The sequence below is a fragment of the Mixophyes fleayi genome, chromosome 6, assembly GCF_038048845.1.
Source record: "Mixophyes fleayi isolate aMixFle1 chromosome 6, aMixFle1.hap1, whole genome shotgun sequence".
Classification (NCBI taxonomy): Eukaryota; Metazoa; Chordata; class Amphibia; order Anura; family Limnodynastidae; genus Mixophyes; species Mixophyes fleayi.
In genome coordinates this window covers 173,381,486-173,402,772 of record NC_134407.1, presented here as the reverse complement: position 1 = coordinate 173,402,772, position 21,287 = coordinate 173,381,486, and the positions used below count along the sequence as shown (strand labels likewise).

The following is a 21,287-nucleotide window of genomic DNA, read 5'->3' as shown; positions in this document are numbered from 1 at the left end:
ATTTGGATATCATCATGTATATCTCAGAAAATGGAGATATCTGCAGCAGCTGGACACTGTATGGTATGGGGATTGGGTACCAGAGAAGAGACCACCCAAAACATTACTGGACTGCTACCCAGTCTCTAATTAAAAATTGGGAGCAAATGGTGCTATTATGGACAGGAACAAATAAGTTGATACAGACCTCCATTTAGAAATAGATCTATACAAATTCAGTAATTACTATTTTTTTTTTTATATACATTCTCCATTAAAATACACGTGTCTCAGTCACCCCTCTTCCCCCCCAACAGTCACAACATCTCAGACGCAAGTGTAAATATAAAACTTTATTCCAGTGTTCAGAGCCTGATTTAATTAGTGAAAGTTTGCCTAGGACTTTTGTTAATAAATCCATGTGTTTCTTCTTACAGAAGAGGGTTCTCTCCATTTCCCAGGTCCCATCGCAGATTTCCAGAACGACTACACTGAGCGCCAGAGTTTAGACACACATGGCCGTATGGACAACAGTGCACTCTATCAGGACAGCATACACCCTGCCAGGAAAAGAGGTGTTTGAATGTGGAAAGCAGAATGTAAGATTGTATGAACATTTACTTACTACCCAGCCAATAAGATGAACACATAGCCACAGAATTATTAACAGATACCCATATACTATAAATACTCACCTGAGTATAAGGGCAGCAATTCCATAATCCACTATATGCTACACAACAAGTCTGGCCATCATAACAAGCATGTGTTGCGTCACACCAGACATAGCCCAGTTTTTGGAGTGCTGAAGCTGGTTGCTTAGTGTCCCCAAGGGGCTTGTTGCATGTTCCTGCAGACACATCACAAGTGTAGCCACTAGGACAGCAGTGCAGGTGATCGGAGCAACAAACAGCCTGTAGGTTATGATAGGGAGAGAGTCAGTAAGTCCCATGTTCATCAAGATATCACAACAGCAGCGTGGCATAAAAAACCTGAATTCTACAACTGCCTTAATGTACATCTATCACCTACACCAGTGTTGGCTAATCTGTGACACTCCAGGTGTTGTGAAACTACAAGTCCCAGCATACCCTTCCAGCAACAACTTGCTATACATTGGAAAAGCATGCTGGGACTTGTAGTTTCACAACACCTGGAGTGTCACAGGTTAGCCAACACTGACTTACAACATGGAGGCAAACAATTATGTACATCCATTAACTACACTGCAGAGGCAGCCATGTTGTTGACTAAAGCAAGATTAATAAATATTCAGTCTATAAATGCACCAGGAATCAGTGACATCACTAACACAAAAGGTGCCAGGTGAATGGATAGGCTGCAGACATTTCCATGTGTAGGTGACAAGTATTCTTTAACTGCATCTCCGAGGAAGACTGAAGCCTTCTGCCATAGTCTACTGCCAACTCCCATCTACTATTAGGATGGAGCTGGATGTTACACAGCTAGCAAAGTGTTAAGTACCCAGCTCCCCCCCTACCCCCAAAAAAAAAAAAAAAAAAAGAAAAACAAATTGTCTACAAAACCTGCTCCCACAGGTCACCACAACACTTGCTTTAAAGCATAGTAGGAAAGCCAAGGTAGAAAATTCAATGGTATAGACTAAGCAAGGCATAAAGACATAATACTGCAGGAATGTGAAAGGAAAAAAGGTGAACTATACATATAGTAGAGGAGTTGGCCACAGACTCTTACAATAGGAAGCAACTTTAGACACATTGGGAGTATTGGGTCAAATTGGTAGAACCATTTAAATGCGTTTTGAATTAAATCTGAATGGATAGCCAATCAAGAAGATGGCAAATTAAGCGAGACCATTTGAAATGGGCATGATTTTATAAGGGTTATAATATTGATACAGGGAGTTTTGCAACTGCATTGCTGGACCTTATGAATGATAGTGTCCTAAATGATCTTTGAAACACTTTTCCTATAATGTAAATTAAAGTGTAGAGGATAGTATCTCACCTCCTCCAGGGGGCAGCATGCCCAGCCTCCACCCTCTGTATGGCAGCATGTGGTACCCTGGGCACAGCTGTGAGATATGTCACATTTGACCTCAGAGACCTGTGCAAAGATCAAAGTCTTGCTGAGGCACAGGATTGGGAACTAGCTAAAAAAACATACCTAGTCTTCTCATCATATGTCAAATACTGGGGTAACAGATAGCCTACATAGGGGACAAATACTTGTGAACTCTAGTAGTGAAGAAAACAGTAGCAGCAGACATTATAGACAACTCTAGGGAGCAGGCAGTTATGTACAGATTAGAACATACCTGTTCAATGGGGCAGCACCCCCACTCCCCAGTTGGAAGCCTGCAGCAGGTGGTCTTATCAGGACAAGAGGTGACGGCATCACATTGAACATTACCGTCTACAAATTTAGAAAGAACTAGTCACCATCAGAACTTCTAGCCATCAAATGTTTCTCAGTTAATGTACCCACCATCACATTCAGTTATTCAGCAAACCCCCAAAAGGTTAATAGATCGCATGTGACCTAAAGAGGACCCCAGCCTCTGAACATGTTCGGGAAATTACATTAAAATACTTAGGTTTTATTGAAGACCGCAAGTTTACACAGCAGGCAGCCATAGTCAACATTTCTGCTCCCTTCTAAACTACAAGAAAGTACTTTAAGTATACCTGCACACTCCATCAGCACCTCTAACCTTCAGTAATGCACATAGAACATCTTATCTGGAAAGATGTTCCAGAGGTCCGATTAACTGATATCGGTAGTGGGCACAGTCCATGTACAGAAATACCCTTCACATTCCAATACAAAATGTAGACAAAATGGTTTAGGTGACAGATTAAAGTCTGTAAACATTTGTCACAATAGAATTGTTAGGACAACATTGTTTGACATTACTTTAATCAATGATATTCTATTTTTATAGCAGCAATTTCGAAAACACAAAGCTGCATAAATTCTAATGCTAGACAGAAAGGCCTGACAAATGCCAATATAGGACAAACCATGAACAGAAATGCTGTGGGGGGGGGGGGGGGGGGGGGGGTTCTCAACACAATCGCTCACCAAAATCAGTCTAATTTTCCATATCAGTAAAACCCAGGAAGGGTGTTACTCAGTCCTCAGGGTGCACACAGTACACATATGAGCTTACCATCCTGTTTCATAGCTGGAGTCTTGTTGTACCAAGGAATAGATACCGCCTCACTCGTGCAAGAGCCCCCATCACAAGTATAGCCATTGGGACAGCAGTGTACTTTATCAGGGCAGCACACAGCCTAGTGAGAGGAAGGGATATCAGTACCAGACAGTATCAACAAGGATCACCACTATTACCCACAACTATTAGCACCGAACCTTTTCAAATGGACAGCAGCCCCACTCTCCAGAAGCCAAGCGGCAGCAGGTAGACGTGCCAGGGCATTCTGTTACGTCATCACATTTAACAGTTGCTGCAGAGAAATGAGATTTATGAAAATCAGACACCGGAGGGCAAACTACATTACAGAAGATTTCACACCCTCACTGCCCAGTGCAGCTGGTTGTGATCGAGAGCCACCTGCAACTGGCTCTCGCTCAATGCTGTACAGTGGCTATGTATGTGATCCAGCCTGTAGAGTCACTAATCTGCACGCTGGAAGCTATTCAATTAATGACACCTGGTCGTTATTAATGACAACACATTTAAAATAAAGTTTTTTTACAAAAAAACCACTAAAAAAATGTTATGAATGTCTCCTGTAAATAAAATGTATTTTTAGTCTTTTCCGATTGCATGAGTTCTAGCATGCATGTGTGACAGTCATCAATTGTAACCAGCACTTACAGACCTGTAGCTTGTGGAAGGGATTTGACTGAAAAACATGTACCTTTGAGATGCCCATATTCAATCTGGCGCTGCTGCGTGTGCTCAAGCTTGGCACACCCTTACTACACACTGACTACGTATACGCCCAGTCCCCTCTCCGATCCACCGCTGAAATTGTAGCCTTTAGTAAGGGTCCTTTAAACTCAAAGGAATTGGAAGTTTGTGTTCTCTGCATATGCAGAGGGATTTTATGCAAAATATGGCACGTATGGGCATTTACGTTCTTAAATAATAAAGTTAGTAAACATCTGTGACAAAAGATTTTAACACAATTTTCGTTAGACACTTAATGATTGAAATTCTATTTTATAGCAGCAATTTAGAAAACATTCTGAAGACCTAAAACTGCATCGTCTGGTTAAAATGGCAGTCTTTCCATACTAGGTAAACCCAGGAAGGGTGTTACTCAGTCCTCGGTGTACACCCAAAGTACACATATGAACTTACCATCCTGCTTCAGAGCTGGAGTCTTGTTGGACCAAGGAATAGATACCGCCTCACTGGTGCAAGAGCCCCCATCACAAGCAAAGCCATTAGGACAGCAGTGTACTTTATCAGGGCAGCACACAGCCTAGTGAGGAGGAGATATCAGTACCAGACAGTATCATCAACAAGGATCACCACTCACTATTACCCACAACTATTAGCACCAAACCTTTTCAAATGGACAGCAGCCCCACTCTCCAGAAGCCAAGCGGCAGCAGGTAGACGTGCCAGGGCATTCTGTTACGTCATCACATTTAACAGTTGCTGCAGAGAAATGAGATTTATGAAGATCAGACAACGGAGGGCAAACTACATTACAGAACATTTGTCACACACACTTGCACCAAAATGCTGCTGGTTGCGATCTAGAGTCACCTGCAACTGGCTCTTGCTCAATGCTGTATAGTGGTTCTATATATGTGACCCAGCCTGTGTGTGAATTCACTAATCTGCACTCCAGTCCTACCTCTGTAATGCCCCCTTCAATCCAAAAGTGGCAGTCACCCAGTAAGCAGATGACTATAGAGCAGTCAGTATGCCTTTAAACCAGCCCTGCTTTGCATCAGGCATCAATGACCATTAACCACTGGGGTCAACCAAGCTGTTCATGGCAAGCCTATACTCCCAAAAAGTAAAAATAATGGGTGTTAAATACTTTTGTCCATATAGTGTATTCGGACAATTGACCATTACGCCAAAAGGGGCAATGACTTTATTCAAATACATGTACTTTAATATGGAGTTAGTCCCTCTTTTGCAGTGATAACTTCCACTCCTTTTGGAAGGCTTTCCACAAGAGGTGGGAATTTGTGCCTATTAATTCTGTAGAGCATTTATGAGGTCAGGCACTGATGTTAGACCAGAAGGCATGGCTCAATCTCCGTTTCAGGTCATCCCAAAGGTGTTCAATGGGGTTGAAGTCAGGGCTCTATGCGGGCCAGTCGAGTTCTTCCACACTGAACTCAAACCAGGTCTTTGTAGTCCTTGCTTTGTGCATTGGGGCAGTCATGTTGGAATATAAAAGGGCCTTCCCCAAACAGTTGCCACAAAGTTGGAAGCATAGCATTATCCAAAATGACTTGGTATGCTGAAGCATTAAGATTGCCCTTCACTGGAGATAAGGGGCCAAGGGGGTATGATACGACGAAAACACTTTTGAGATGGCCCCAGCTTGAATGTGGCACTGCTGCGTCTGCTCAAGCTTGGCACACCGACTACGTATACACCCAGTCCCCTCCCCGACCCACCCCAGAAATAGTTGCAGCCTATAGTAAGGGTCCTTTACACGTGAAGCTGAATTGGACGTTTGTTCACTGGCATATGGTTTGTTTCTGGGCATGCACAGAACAATTTTACGCAAAATATGCCATGCATAGGCATTTATGTTTCTGAATACTAAAAGTAAACATTTGTCGCAAAAGATTTTAAAATAATGTTAGTTTGACAGTAACTTAATGACAGATTCTATTTTTATAGCAGCAATTTAGAAAGAACATATTCTGAAGACCTAAAACTGCATCATCTGGTTAAAATGGCAGTCTTATTTTTCCATACTTATTAAACCCATGAAGGGTGTTACTCAGTCCTCGGTGTACACACAAAGTACACATATGAACTTACCATCCTGCTTCAGAGCTGGAGTCTTGTTGTACCAAGGAATAGATACCGCCTCACTGGTGCAAGAGCCCCCATCACAAGTATAGCCATTGGGACAGCAGTGTACTTTATCAGGGCAGCACACAGCCTAGTGAGAGGAAGGGATATCAGTACCAGACAGTATCAACAAGGATCACCACTATTACCCACAACTATTAGCACCGAACCTTTTCAAATGGACAGCAGCCCCACTCTCCAGAAGCCAAGCGGCAGCAGGTAGATGTGCCAGGGCATTCTGTTACGTCATCACATTTAACAGTTGCTGCAAAGAAAGGATTTAAGATCAGACAAGGACAAACTACATTACAGAAGATTTCACACCCTCACTGCCCAATGCTGCTGGCTGTGATTCAGAGAGTCACTTGCAATTGGCTCTTGCTCAATACTGTATAGTGGCTATGTATGTGATCCAGCCTGTGTAGGGATATTTCACTAATCTGCACTCCAGCCTACCTCTCTGGAATGCCCCCTTCAAGCCAAAAACGGTAGTCACCCAGGAAGCTGGTGACTATAGAGCAGTCAGAGGTGGCATTTAAAAGATGCCCTGCTTTGACTCAGGCATCCATAACCATTAACAACCACTGGGGTCAACCAAGCTTAGAGAAATTCTATATACACATCTCCAACACAAGGCTATGTTGGTGACCCCAGCCTGTACAAATTAAATTCCATCTTGAAGTACATTGATAAACTTAAATATCAATTAAATCCACTTCATCAAAAAGAAAAATCGCATTTAAAGCCATACTAGTTTGAAAACATCTCAAAGCCTTATTAATGACATCTGTGTAAATTAATTGAAAGTCTTAAAGAGTTTCTGATTACTACATGATATAGGCAACCCTCTTGTGGGCTTAACAGTCATGACAAAGCAGGATACATTGCCTCATGAATATTAGGAAGTGACTTAGTGATGTGACTGGTAGACAATTGATGGGCTGAACCAGTATGCAGCCTACAACCTGATGCCTAGATTGTGGGTAGGTTAAGGGAACTGGTCTGCAATGAAAAGCTGACAATAGTGATAGCCTAAAGGATGGATGTCCTTTCTGCAATATGTATAGATAAATAGAAACAGTCTAGCCCTTGCAGAAGTATTTCACGCATCATTCACTTTAGTTGTGAGTATCAAGTCCAATGCTCAAAAGCAGTTCTGATTTCAGATGTGCTTTCCAGCATCCATGGCAGAGTTACAAAAAGAGTGGAGTGAAACGTGAATAAAGAGGACAGTCATAACTTATGTCAGTGTCAACATAGCAGCGTAATAATTCTCATTTTAATAAAGGTGCGATCAAAGTCAGCACTTCGTTAACAATCTACATTCCTGCAAGTCAGCCTATTGAGTTTTAAATTGTGTAAGGACAGACCAACCTGTAGCCAATCAGATCAAAGTGCCAACTGCAGTAATATTTCAGTAGAGAAATGCAGATCTTGTGGGAAACAGTGACCTTTCACAATTTTGTTATTGCATGGGCAGTGTCCACTGAGGTGGTGGATGCAGGGGAGCAGAAAGCCAGACTTATAGTGAAAAGAACAGGTTGTTTCAACAGCACATATAACGTGGGGATCCAATGAAACTGGTGTAGAAAGACTGGTATGAAAATGTACCTCAATTGAAAGACATGAATACTGTGTAAAGCCACCACTTTGACATTCAACAAATTGCAAGACTACAGTTAATTTCCCTTTAATTGTATTACAAAGTGGATCTAAAGAAAAGAATTCCAGATATATTTTATTTACAAACCAACATACAGCTACATTGCTGGAATGTAGTATTCTAATGTTACCTTGCTCGCGCAAAGCTTGGGTCTTCCTGAATAATGGAATCACAGAATTCTGGCCAACACACTTCTTATGGGCGACATCACATGTGGTCCCAGGAGGGCAGCAGTGAACATGGTCATCGCAGCAGACAGCCTGCAAGGCATTCAGAATCATGAGGGATTGGAGAAAAAAAGGGAGGCTAAAGCAACAGCAAACATTAGTAGCAATCCCACAGCTCAAGACTGCTACCTATTGGGCTCAATGAGTGGCAGATGGACACTTACAGACATAAAGGGACAGCATCCATATGACTGATCAGGCTGTTGACAGCAGGTACTGCCATCAGGACAGGATGAGCCATCCTGACACGGCGTCCGACGGATGATTTTCTCTGGTTAGGAACAGACGAGTTAGAGCTTTAATTACAGATTGCTCGGCCTATGTACAGGCCTACTGTGATTTATGAACAGAAGTCAAGACTGTAAGCACTTTCTATACACATGTACAATAATATTTCAAAGATTTTAAACAGACAGATAGGATATGGATTCTACTCTACACTATTCACTGATTTCATGTGGTAACTTGTAGATCAAGATGGAAAAGAACATTGCTATTTTATAAAGTAATAGGCACATTCTACTTAGTTTGTGTAAAATGTTTTGCATATTGCTTGAGTCCAAAATACAGAAAATTTCTTAACATGCTTGTACTACCATATATGGATTTGTTACTTCTGCTTTTGTATTACTGTCTGTAATAAAAAAAAAGTAATTACTGGGCTGGGGGCACTGCACAACACATCAAAAGTGCTCTCCTAAATGAGTTCAGTTAACCATAGGACAGAGCAAATTGTAATCATCTCAGACAAGTGGCAGCTGGGTGAGTGAGCAAAACACAGCACTGCCAGATGAGTTAAGACTTCTGAATACAGCACTTGTGTACAGTGGCCCTAACTCAAGGCAGAATACTACTGCACATGTTATTGTGCAACACTACCCTGTGTGTAGCAGAGGGAGGTGGTCACTATGGGCTGCACCACAATTTATGAGAATTCACTTTGTGCCCTAATGCTGTATGTCATAAGTTCCTACAAAATGGCTGCATCCGTGTGTAAGCAGGTATATTATGAAGCGTTCTAGCTATTCACCAAGCTAGTTAGAACAAATATGGTACAGTTTGTAGCGCTCACCAGAGTCAAGTTTCACGCGGGCAGGAACTTTCTTGGACAAAGGAACCTCCCCATTTTCAGACTTGCATTTGTTGTGTTCGAGATCACACACTGTGTTATGAGGACAGCAATGCAAGTGATCATTACAGCAAATTGCCTAAGGAAATCAGGGCGGAGTTGGAATTAGACCATTAAAAACAGAAAGGAAGTAAAACTCAAAGAGACACCGATAACATGGAAATTAGCTGTGCTGATTCGGTATAATAGACACTTTAGAGGACTTCTAATAAGTTGTGGACTCCAAGTAGAGCCAAATGTAGATTCTCTGCACACCTGATTTAAGGACATTTAAAGTTAAAGAACCACATCCAGCAAGTTACTCAGGCAGAATCCAAAAAGTTTTAAAGGCAAGATTTGCTTTTTAAAATGGACTTTATCCAAACTGGTATTTTCCTTTACATTTAGTGTACATAGTGCAGTTATTGCACCCAGATACTGTATTACAGATTTTACCATATACTCCCTCCCCTGATTAACTTTAACCACCAAATTAGTCAGTTTAGACTTGTGTGAAAGATTTTGTATTTCGATGAATCTTAATCAGTTCAAATAATTTAGAGTTCCAAGGCATACCTAAAGCCAAGCTGCCCTTCACCTCACCTGTGGTAGGGGACAGCACCCCCAGCTCTGGTCAGCCATCTGGCAGCACGAGGTATCACTTGGGCATTCTGATCTTCCATCAGGGCAGAGTACAGCAGACAGATTGGCAGCTGAAGGACAAGCAGGGTGTGAATTGCATGTGTTGGGATCATGTGGGAATGATTAATTGGGATATTTCTCACCTGGGATACAGTAATGTCCATCTTCAGAGCAATGGCTGCCTGAGGGACAGCAGTGGTGTCCATCTTGGCATGAGATTCCCTTTGGGAGGAGTAAGTGATTTGGTTTATAATGAATGAGATCTAGAGGTTGGCATAAACCACTTCTCTCTACTACTGAACCCCACATCTATAGCCAATTGTGCAAAATATTGGACCATTTTGTGTTCTGTTGTATGCCACCCAGGCATTAATGCCTCAGTTACACCTGACAAACCATGTAGAGTATTTACTTAAGATACATTCACCCAAGTCAGCTTATGTAAAGGGCTACTTGTAATTCACAAACAAACATGTAGATATTTCAGGAGCTAATCAGAAGACATTTAATTCAAGAGTTGCACTCATAGGGGAAGCTATTTTCCCATACATAGCAGACCATCAGTAAATATACGGAATTACACTGGACAGGCTCAGCAGAAAATGGCTGCCTACAGAATAGCTTGCACTCAACAGCAATGTTTGGGGGGTTGAGAAACACTGTATTAACTAATCTACAGCCTGCATCTTCAATCTTACAGACTACAGTAAGTACAATTGAGAAAAAAAAGCAAGCATCACCTTATTCTGCTCATTAAAACTTCCCATTATTTTGCCACCATATCATGCAGGGCTGTACAGAGATTATTTGTCATTCCCTGCCCCATTGAAGCTTACTGTCTAAATTATCCAACACAAATTTCCATTTTAGCTAGCAGCAAAATAAACCAGTGTATTTTTTGGGGTGTGGGAGGAAACCCACACAAACATGTGTGGAACGTACACACCACAGATAGGGCCCTGGTCAGGAATTAAACCCATGACCCTAGCGCTATGAGGCAACAATGCTAACCACTGACTACAGTAAATTTGACTTCTTGACTGCGTGTCATAAAGTACCTGGGCTATAGGGCAGCAAGCTGATCCACCCTGGGGGGTGCTCACACAGGAATATTCCTCAGGACAGCCTGTCCTGTCAGTGCAGGAAATCTCAGATGTTATCATGGGAAGGGAACGCGCCACAACCTGCAAGAGATGAAAAATGTGCTCACCCTCATAATCCATATCATTGTCATTGTAAAAAGGACAACATCTTATGTCATGTTAATCGGCCTCCTGCAAGATTTCATGCCAATGTTCTGATTTGCAAAACTCTGAAGACATGTTGGAGCTCTAGACTTTGGTAACACAAGTGAGTTTAAGGTAGAATTACCAACATGACTTCTGGTCCTGTAATCCTCCTGACTTACCTCTCCCTCTGGACAACAGCCATATCCATTACCACCAGGTAGCTCACAGCACAGCGTCTTCTCACTGCATGTGGTGCCATCAGGACACCGAGCTGCACCAACCGAAGCGACCAATAGCAAGAGATGCCAAGGGGGAGCCATCCTGCAGTGACAAAGTGCAATAAGATACAACTAGCTAAAATATAAGCAGCATTTTAAATATTACAGATAGTGTGAATGTTAATTAGATCAAAGTTAAATTTAACAAGATGGTTGAATTGAACACAAAAAACCCACAAAAATAATGGTTTTAAAAAAGGTCTTAACAAAGACATGATTTTCTATTCCCACATCAGGACAGTTTTCTGCAGAGACTAGCTACTGTGCAATATAAGCATTTTGGATGTTTTGACTTGGGTCAACTTTTTTTTTTTTTTTTTTAAATTTCGCTTAGAAATAATATCCTGCACTGCACATGAGCTATAATGCATGTTACATATGCAAGTAATTTAGAGGTATCTAAACTCCAGTCTTTGTTGTTGAGGGCAGAGTCATATAAACAGCATGAGGACGTTATGCCGGATTGCTACATAATGAATTTATTTATAATCAAAGATCTCATCAATTAACATTTTAAGTGGTCCCCATTCTATGGCAATAGTGTAAGAAGCCGGATGCCAGCAGCTGGAGCAGAGAACAACCACATTGAATTGCTGAAGGTTAAACCCAGGTTCACCACCAGGTAAGAATATTTCTCTATGGGTTTTGCCTTAGTGACTGCCCTCTGTGCCCAGTTTGCCTCTAGACCTTACTGCATCCGACTGGAAAGTCCTGAAAGACTAGATTTTTTTCCTTGTAGTCGAGTTAGTACATACAACACATTTTCTTCATTCTTTTGTTCAGGTAATGTGAGAAAAGACATTTTGTTGCATGCATCATTCCTTGTGATGTTTTGTAACATATGCATGAGAGAGGATTAATGAATTGAGTAGTAGCACCACAAGTTAAGTTGGTGTGAACTGGCCCATTGGGAACAGTGCTATTTTAGGTGCCTGAGGGAATGGTGGGTAAACCAAGTCTGTCACGAGCACGAGACATCTGGGGAATCAAATACTGTTTTAGGTGTGGTTGGGATATGAAGCCAAGATGCCAGGGATAGAATCTCACTTGTGCATCTCATTGTTTGAGAGTTGAAAAATTCTACTTTTCTTAAACATTCTAGCCCTGTGCAAAGTAGCTTGATTTGCCTGGTTATGTGTGCAAGGACTGAAGAGTGTCCATTCTATACTACAGGTGATATAATACTAGATTGTGTAGTAAAGTGCCTTTCATTTCATACAATAGACCCACAGGGCACACAAAGTAGTTCCAAAAAACCTTCCCTCCCTATTCCCCTCTGGGAAGTGGCAAATATAATAGCTGTGATATGGATGTTCCCTTTACTTGACTGTTCTCCTAAAACAGTCTTCCTAGTGTGTGAATTTAGTATTACAAAATGAAGGCAGGTCTTGCCAATGTGTGTAATCACTAGGGAAAGCATATGTCCCTCAGAGTTCTGTCTGCTCTGTATAATCCTCCTCCTACATAAGTCATTGTTTGACATAAGCGTCTGAATGTGTGTGACCGGTAGCCACACTAGTCTCCCCCACAGATTCGAAAAAAAGATTTGTAGGACTACCACTAAGACAAATGACTGATGTATGCTTAAATATTAACAAAAAAAATAATTGTTTTTTGATTTGGGTTGCAGCTTTATTTAAGAGCTTGGAAATAAAATTTGCTACCAAGTTATGCAATAGAGACGTTGTTGTATTTTTAAGATTTGGTACGATTGCTCTTAAATGAACTTTCTTACAATATCAGAGCATTTGGGTTTAGAAGCCAAAGTTTCCTTGACATTTGTGCTGAACTTGTAAGAAGTGTACAAGTAATCAAAAGAATGAAATGGATGTAGACTAACACGTAATGATTACTGTACTTCAGTAAAAGACTAGGTTATGGATGTGTATAATCCACAAGTTTGATGGGTATCAGAAAGTAGAAGAAAAAAAAAAAAAAAGAAATAGGTATGTTTTTTTCCCCAGATTAATCTTTAAGAACTAACAATTGAGCAGCGATTTAACCAGTTACCTAAAAAGGTATTTTCTCACCACATGAAAATGTTACAGCACTGCTTTTCTGATCAACCCGTAAGCACACAGATACAAGATGAACGATCGGTTTATTTTAAACATGTTTTTGCCCTCTGTGCTTCAACTCCCAGTACCCTTTATAGGGAGTATTTATTGTGCAAAGTAGGGGAACATTAAATCGTACTACCTAAATGAGAAAAAGGTATTTTATACTCAAACACAGGCTTTCCAATGCGCCTGCTTTAGGATTATAACTAGGCCTTTGACTCAGATGAAAGCAAATAGGGTTAAGATAGAAGACCATATTTTACCTTAAGGTAAATATACTTGATAATTGAATATGCCCCATAGTCTCAGTTTTAGGACTTGCTAACCTTCACCTGCTGCTGCATCTGTAAACAAGAGCTGGGGCAGTGGGGTTAAGCAGATATAAGGGCTGCCAACTCAAAGCAGGAAGGAGCTGTGGCAGCAGGTGAATGCCAACACTTGAAGAGAAAATTCATGCTATTTTCAGATCTGCCAGGCCATGTAACTTCATGCTGTAGTTTTTAACAAAGCTGCACTAAAACAGAACAATTATTCCTTATATATGCACACATTGAATGCATTTTCTGTGGTGTAAGAGCATATCTATGATTACCCATAGACTGGTTAGGATGCTGTTACTTGGTAAACAGCCTCAAACCTTGTCCTATTGAGGATCAGACATGTTTAAAGGTGTAATCTCATCCTGTGAACCATATTTGTCTTAAATAAACCCAGTTTATAGTAGATAACACAAAACTGCAGAATTGCAGCTGTTATCTGGGATTAGCACAACAAAAACAGATCTAGGGCGCTGCAATTACCACAGCAGCCTCGAACAAACTAAGTGGAATACCACTAGATAAATTTAAACACACAAGAGTTTGCACAGTGGTGCCAAGTATTCTGTCAAACATCTATACCCTGGAGTCTCTAAACAAAACAGGATTGGATCTATAAAGAATTCGATGCCTCAAGTTTGATATATGTGGCGGAGAGGAGTGAATCTGGTAGAAGATTGGCTGTTATCAATATTACCTTTTATGGGATGGAATAGGATTCTTATATTTAATTGGTAATAAATGTTTGAAAAGGGTAATCCACCTACATTCAGCTCTTGTTTCTCTTTGCTCCATGTTCCATGAATGAACAGGGAGTAATATATACGAGAAAAAAAAAACAAAAAAAAAACACCCTTTACTGATGCCGATTGTCATCTGTCGGGTGATGTAAGCATAATACCAAGGGGGATTAGAAGATACTGACCAGTTTGTATGACATGAGACGGTTTTAAGATTTATAAGACTATTTTGCATTTGGTCCATTTCATGTTTCATCAGAAATGTTTTATATATATTTTTCTGATATTTAACCCTGTTTGACAATACTTAGTGCCATTGTGCAAACACTTATGTTATCTGGGGTATTTGAGAGTGTGGAATGAAACTGCCTCTGCTTTTAATACTGTATAGTGCCGATTTCTGCATTTTATTTTCTTCTGGCTAGCAAAGGACAAACCTGTATTTTCAAAAGGAATTTGCAAAATCAGCCTTGATGATTCCAAGGAAATTATAAACCACGTAGAACACATAAAAGCAGCTGCATTACTACATCAAAACTACTCCAAGTCAGAGGGCATTGATTGGAATTTTATGCTGACAATATAATATTTGACGATAAACTCAGCACAAGTTGTTAAACCTACATCTTATTGGTTCAGTTTATTACTAAAAATAGTTTAGCAACATTTTTAAAATTCAAGTAGATTTACCACTATGTAGAAGGAGGAAGTTACAGGATAGGGAAATTAGTTATCCCATGAATGTGGAGGTAAATATTGTGTTCAAGCTGCATAAACAGAAAATTAAAATGCCTTAAAGGATAAGCTGCAATGACCTTTACTCCAAAGTTAAACATTGTTCAAAGCTTGTCAGCATGTTTTAAAAATGATCAGATATTTTGATTTACGTTAACTTACTTTTATTAACTATTACTTGTAAACCATACCCTTTACTGTGCACAAACTGCAAGACTTTCTGCAGATTTAAGCACGATTTAAAATTAAAATAAAAAGCCTTATCTACTGTAGCTCAAACTATTCTCCAACTCCAATCTATTGGATAAACTGGATTGGACATTATGCAATGTTGTTCCAAAAGGAGTTTTCACTTGGAATGTTGAATGTTCAGAGAATCTCCATTTAAAATCAAAGTTGCTCCTTTTCCACAATAGAAGGTGAAGGATATGGCCATGTCAGTCTATATTCTGAGCTAAAAACATTTGTTTTCTTCTGCTGCCTATGGCTTGTTCACACATGCAATAGGAAAACAAACACATTTTAGACACTATAGCGCAGGGTTTCCCAAACCCAGTCCTCAGGGCTCCCTAACAGTACAGGTTTTCCGGATCACATGTGACATAATTAGGACCACCTGTGGATCTGTTACAATGTGCCAGTCAGTAATGAATACACCTGTGCTCCAGCAAGGAGATATGGAAAACCTGCACTGTTGGGGAGCACTGAGGACTGGGTTTGGGAAACCCTGCTATAGTGGTACCTCCCACATTTGCCTTCATGTATCGCACTTTTACAAACATACTCACAAAGCATCGTCATGCCGTGTTCTAAAATTTTAAATGGGATAACATTTTAGAACACAATGGTGCTAATATATATATATATATCACATTTTGTAACACGTTTTATCTGTATGGGTTTACATTGTTTAAATACATTGGAAAACCTACAATCTCTAGAAAACATACTAGACAGTTATACTACTAGTGCCAAAAAAATAAATAAAAACCCAGCATGTATGCGGCTTTAAGCTGTCCAGATAAGTGTTGGTGCAGGCAATGTTATATTAACTGTATGCTTGTGTACACACTTTGCAGCTATACAGAATCACTAATGCAGATCTTTGCCATTACACAAGTAAAGCAGAACGGTTACTTCTGCTTTCACATATCATGCTATCCAAGCCACAGATACCACTATCAGCAGTAGTGTAACCACATCGCAGAGTTATCACTATATCACAAGCCTGCCTCAAAGTATTGGCTTCACAATCACAGCACATCAGTATTTACACTATTTTGCTACAATTCTGCCTCGCCGCTATTCTTTTACAGACCCCATTACCACTGTATTTTAGGATAAGTGTATTCTGATTCTGTTCCACCGTCAAACATTTGTCAATGGCTCGCATATAGAGTACCCCAAACGCCATTGCTACAAACCACTACTGCCTGAAAACAGAAGCAGATATTTGAACCTTGAAAACCACTGGAGTGGTTTCCAAAATGCAAGGCATGTACTGATCTCAAGTAATAAGAGCATTTTGTGCAAACTGCACTAAGATCACTTTTAGAGAATCAAGCTCTCCAAAATCTGCATCTTACTCCTCCCCACTTCATTGGCATCAAAGAAGAACATTTCTGAAGCCCCCTCACTAATTAATCACTTTGCTTTTTCATGAGCCTTTCTAAACAGACAAGATACAGAAAGTCTGCTTTTGTAGGATAAAGTTACTCACTTCACTGCATCCTCTAAAGCAAGGATCTTAGCCTTTTGTTTTATTTGACATGTAACCTGTGCAATGGTAAGGGTTTACCAAGTACCCCCTGAAGTGGGTAAGTTTACTCAAACACATTTAACTTGCTTAAATATATACCAGACTACTCCTTATGCATTGAATTATTTTTTATACATTCATAAAGCCTATACAAGGTGTTTTAAACACACTTTATGTTATATTTAACAGACTAAATAACCCCTTGTTAGGCACAACTTGGACTTCTCACCACTGCTATGTCATCCCAGCACAGCTTGGTGTCAGGGCAGCTTCAGGCTTAAGCTCCCTGCTGTAAATGCTGGTACTGCAATGCATGTGAAGCCCCAGAATGCCATGTGCCAGCAATTCTGCTCAGAGGTGCTCTCTTCCTCTCCTACCAGGAAATGCAGAGCGGCCCACAGAAAGGTGGAGGGTGCTCTTTGCAAAAAGAGTCTTGGGGGGTCCTTTAAAGTGTTGCTATGGTACCCCCAAATTTCTAGTTACACTCCTGTGTTTTATCTATTACAAAATATATAATATTGAAGTTTTTGTATAGAGCTATTAAAACAGGAATAGTAAACAAAAACCAAGGGAAAGGGTGGGGGGGGGGGGGGGGTTGGGTAATATTTATTTGCAAGGTACCACATATTCCATAGTACCGCAGAGACAAGTTACAAATAGATGGGGTAATACATATAAGTAGCACAGGTGGGTTATTGCTAAAAAAAAAATGCATGACAGGACATACAAGGCAGTCAGCAGACAAGGGAAAAGAAAAAACAAAAGGGAACTATAGAGGATACTAAGAGCCAAACTACAGTGTAGTACACAGTGGGGAACACCATCACCTGAAAATTGTTGCAATGAGAAACAAATGCAGACATAAGTGAAAAAACTCAAAAGGTATCCAAAACGAAATATCCTACACTCCTGTTTCAAGGTACAAATTGAGAATCAATGTTCTAAAGTATCAAATACCATGCTCTTGAGGTAGTGTCAATGCTGCTATGCAAGCTAGTAAGGAGGGGAAAGTCTACAGACAATCAGATTACCTCCTCTTATAATGACAGAGAAGCTACTAGCACCATATGTAAAGCACAACAAAATGAGTTTCTAAGTAGCATCACGTCTGTTCTTCCTTCCATCACCTCTTCTGTTCATAAAATTCTTACATTTTTTTATACCACAAAAAAATTGGTTCATCAGTTTTGATACAGTACATATCATAAATGCTTGTAACTTAAATCTGAACACACCAACCCCTCATCTTTGCAGTTCTACAGTAGTAGAATGTATGTATGTAGTGTGCAGAATCCTATTAGGACAAAAGCATATTCAGACAGCCTTCCATATTTGCATACTATACCCAAGGTGATTCATAGTCATATGATCACAATAACTTGCTCAACAAGGAAGTAGAGAGAACAGGGAACTAGACCCACACACAATGCCCTTCCCCCTAGCTATAGGCAGAACAAGGCAATTGTGCATTACTGTTAAAGTAAAATTGCAGATACCACTGAATATTTACAGCATCTAGTTTTTATTTCAGCCCACTTACCTGATCTGTATTACAATAAAAAATTACTGTTTATACTCCACAGATAGGCACTAATCATAACCAGGTTATGCTCAACATATATAGAACAATCACTTCTACATGTCAAATTCTATCCGTTCCCAACATGTAACAAACACTTTAAATGAAAATCTCTGAACTCACATCTCTAGCCCAGTTAATGTTATATTGAGTTGCATTCATATTAAAAGTAACTTAAAATAAAATAACTCACATTCATGGTTTCCCATTTAGTTATTACAAAGCCTTTACAAATAAAATTTGTATTAATTACTGGAAGATAAAATTGGCATATGCAGCTACCCTGCCAGCTAGCTCAATTGTCATTAAAAACTATAAAAATACACCTGATTATCTAGAAGTGGGAAATGTGGATTTGAATGACTGCCTAACATGCTTGTGTGCTTCTCTGAGAGCAGTTTTCAGTAGAAGGTTTTGATTAGGGAGAATCTACAGCCACTTATTAGAGTGAAACCTAACTGCATTGGACACACTAAGTGCAGAACACAAGCTATGTATACATTTCATACTGTAGAATACGCAACACACACAGCACTACCCTGAAGACAAAGAACATATTCACTAGCAGCAAATATATTGTATACACAGCATAGATACAAACACTCCAGTCTGAAGCTAATAAAAGTTGCTCTTACCCGTAGACCTATAAATATACAATGAATACCACAGTCGGCCAAATACAGAATTACACAGACATTACACACTGCAGAAAACAGACAACATAGTGAAAGTTGCAGGATTCTATGCACTTCACATACACATTATAGCAACAAAATATCCAAAAGCTGACATGTTTTGCAGACTCAAGTACAAAGTTCAAGCGCTGAAAATAATAAAACGGAAGTTGCATTGTTCTACGGACATAATGCATACACAATATTATAAACTGCATGTAATACACTACACATAATAAGCACCCACAGTACAAATAGGCTCACACAATGTCAGCTGCAATGCTCATCACAACCCATCCTCACCTGTCAGGCTACGCTTCAAGTTACCCAAATCCCAGCTACTGACCCCAATTTATTAGTACAGCCCCACCTAGTCTTAATTCCTATTGGCTGGTCGCTTTGTCTTTCTCATTGCTTGTAAGTCACGAGCGGACTCCGGCATCACGTGATACGCTGTTCGATGTCATATGACCAGTCACGTGATGAGCAGGTATTGGTTCAGTTTATGTCATTATAACTGGGGTATTTCCACAGGTAGCGGTGGTTCTGTGAAACTAGCTCTGTACTGTGTATTTCCTCATACATTGCATTTTTGGTTTGATCAGTAAAGGCAGACACACAAACAGTTCCTCTAAGTCCTAACCCGAGAGCCTGCGGCCACTTTTATTTCATTTATTTTCTAAATGCATTGCAATGGGTAGAATTATTAATTGAATGTTAAATGTGTTTTTAACTGTGTTAATAATACAAAATCAGAATCCTGGTGCAAAGTGTGTATTTAATATATAGAAACTATCTGCATAACTGCCAACATTTCAAAATAGTATCCAGAGACACTTAGCTGCTAGGTTTGTGCAGAAAAAAACCATATCCTCACAATACAGCCTCTCTGGGCAGTGGAACACTGCAATCCTAGCCCAAAAAATAATAAATATATGGTTACAATCTGAACTGAAAGAAAAGAACATTTAATTGTGCAGCTGCTTGGTATTGATAAATGGGAACATTTCCAGGGATACATCTTGGGACTGTTCTTAGAAACTAGAGACATTGAAAAAGAGGCAAAGAAATATTTTATGTACCTGGTATTGCATATTGTTCTCAAGGTAACGTGCAGCAGACAGTGTTTTTATGTTTTCTCACTAAGGGGCATATTTAACAAATAATGATAGTGCACTATCGTGCACTTACCATTAAAGAAATGTCCCTCTGTGTCCCTCACATATTAAAGAAGGTTGCATCGCAGCAGATAGAGATATCGTGGATATCCCTCTCTCCCCTGCGTCTCTCTGTCTGTCCACCCACCCCTCCCCTTAGATTGTACGCTCCTCTGAGCAGGGCCATCTCTCCTCCTGTTTCCACCACTTCTAACTCTGCTCTCCAGCTACTTAGCCCTCCTCCTCGAGGGTCCTCCACCCCACGTCCACTCTCGCTCCCTCCTTCCCCCTGGGGGTCTCCCTGTCTTCCGCGCCCTCCTTCTTGGGCCCCGTCGTTTGCGGATCCTCCCTCCCCCTTCCCCGCCCTCTCTAGCTGTGCATTGAGCGAACTGAGTTGCTGTGTTTACTGTACTGTGCTGTCTCCCATTGTATTGTGATTATGTTTGTCTCTGTACGGCGCTGCGGATGCCTTGTGGCGCCTTATAAATAAATATCAATAATAATAAAAATATCAATATCTGCTGCTTTGCATTCCTTTTCGTTTTTGGGAGCAGTTACCATCCTACAGTATGGTGACTGCTCCCGGCCGCAATCTAACAAGTTCCAAAAAAACATTTTTTGCGGAAACTTGTCATGCTAATGTACGCCAGCTGAAGCTGGCGTACATTATCATTAATGAAAAAATCCAATGCTGTCAGCTCTGCTTCGAAGAGCAGAGCTGGACAGCGCATGTGTGGAGGGATCACATGATCCCTCCCTGTCACTCACCGCTCGCTCTCTTATAGTTGCAGAGACAGAGCGGGGATCTTTGTGCACATGTGCAGTTCTTTGAACTGCACATGCGCAATTAATGTATGAAGAGCAACGAAGATGACCAGGAGGAGATCCGGAGACAGCGCGTTCCGAACAGGAGGGTAAGTATGTTTTTTTTTTAATCACAGAAACAACAGTTTATCGGAACTGCTGTTTCTGTGATCCGTTTTTCATAAATGTGAGAAATAGTTCAATCCTTATCCATGTGATAAGATTGAAAACTATTTTTCACTTTATGAAAATATTGATAAATGTGCCCCTAATAACTTAAAGATAAATACAATAAATTATAGGGAAGAGTAGGAAAGGGATGGGAACAA

The 21,287-nt window shown here is 40.3% G+C and overlaps 1 protein-coding gene across 4 annotated transcripts; it reads right to left on the bottom strand.

The window, feature by feature from the left end:
• Window positions 1-317: 317 nt before the first annotated feature.
• Window positions 318-19,405, bottom strand: LOC142094787 (progranulin-like). Of its 4 annotated transcripts, none has more exons than XM_075177293.1 (18): window positions 19,301-19,405; window positions 11,035-11,176; window positions 10,685-10,810; window positions 9,770-9,848; window positions 9,588-9,697; window positions 8,952-9,084; window positions 8,041-8,150; window positions 7,780-7,909; window positions 6,157-6,251; window positions 5,954-6,077; window positions 4,503-4,597; window positions 4,295-4,418; window positions 3,337-3,431; window positions 3,134-3,257; window positions 2,279-2,376; window positions 1,969-2,067; window positions 675-893; window positions 318-539 (listed from the first exon to the last, which is right to left on the bottom strand). In XM_075177293.1, the coding sequence occupies exons 2-18, from the start codon at window positions 11,173-11,175 to the stop codon at window positions 411-413; spliced, it is 2,031 nt and encodes a 676-aa protein (XP_075033394.1). In that variant the 5' UTR covers window position 11,176; window positions 19,301-19,405; the 3' UTR covers window positions 318-410. The 4 variants fall into 4 exon arrangements, with proteins under 4 accessions (XP_075033394.1, XP_075033393.1, XP_075033392.1 ...); XM_075177292.1 differs by having other exon boundaries at window positions 8,041-8,147; window positions 8,949-9,084; window positions 19,262-19,309; XM_075177291.1 differs by having other exon boundaries at window positions 19,262-19,309.
• Window positions 19,406-21,287: the final 1,882 nt, after the last annotated feature.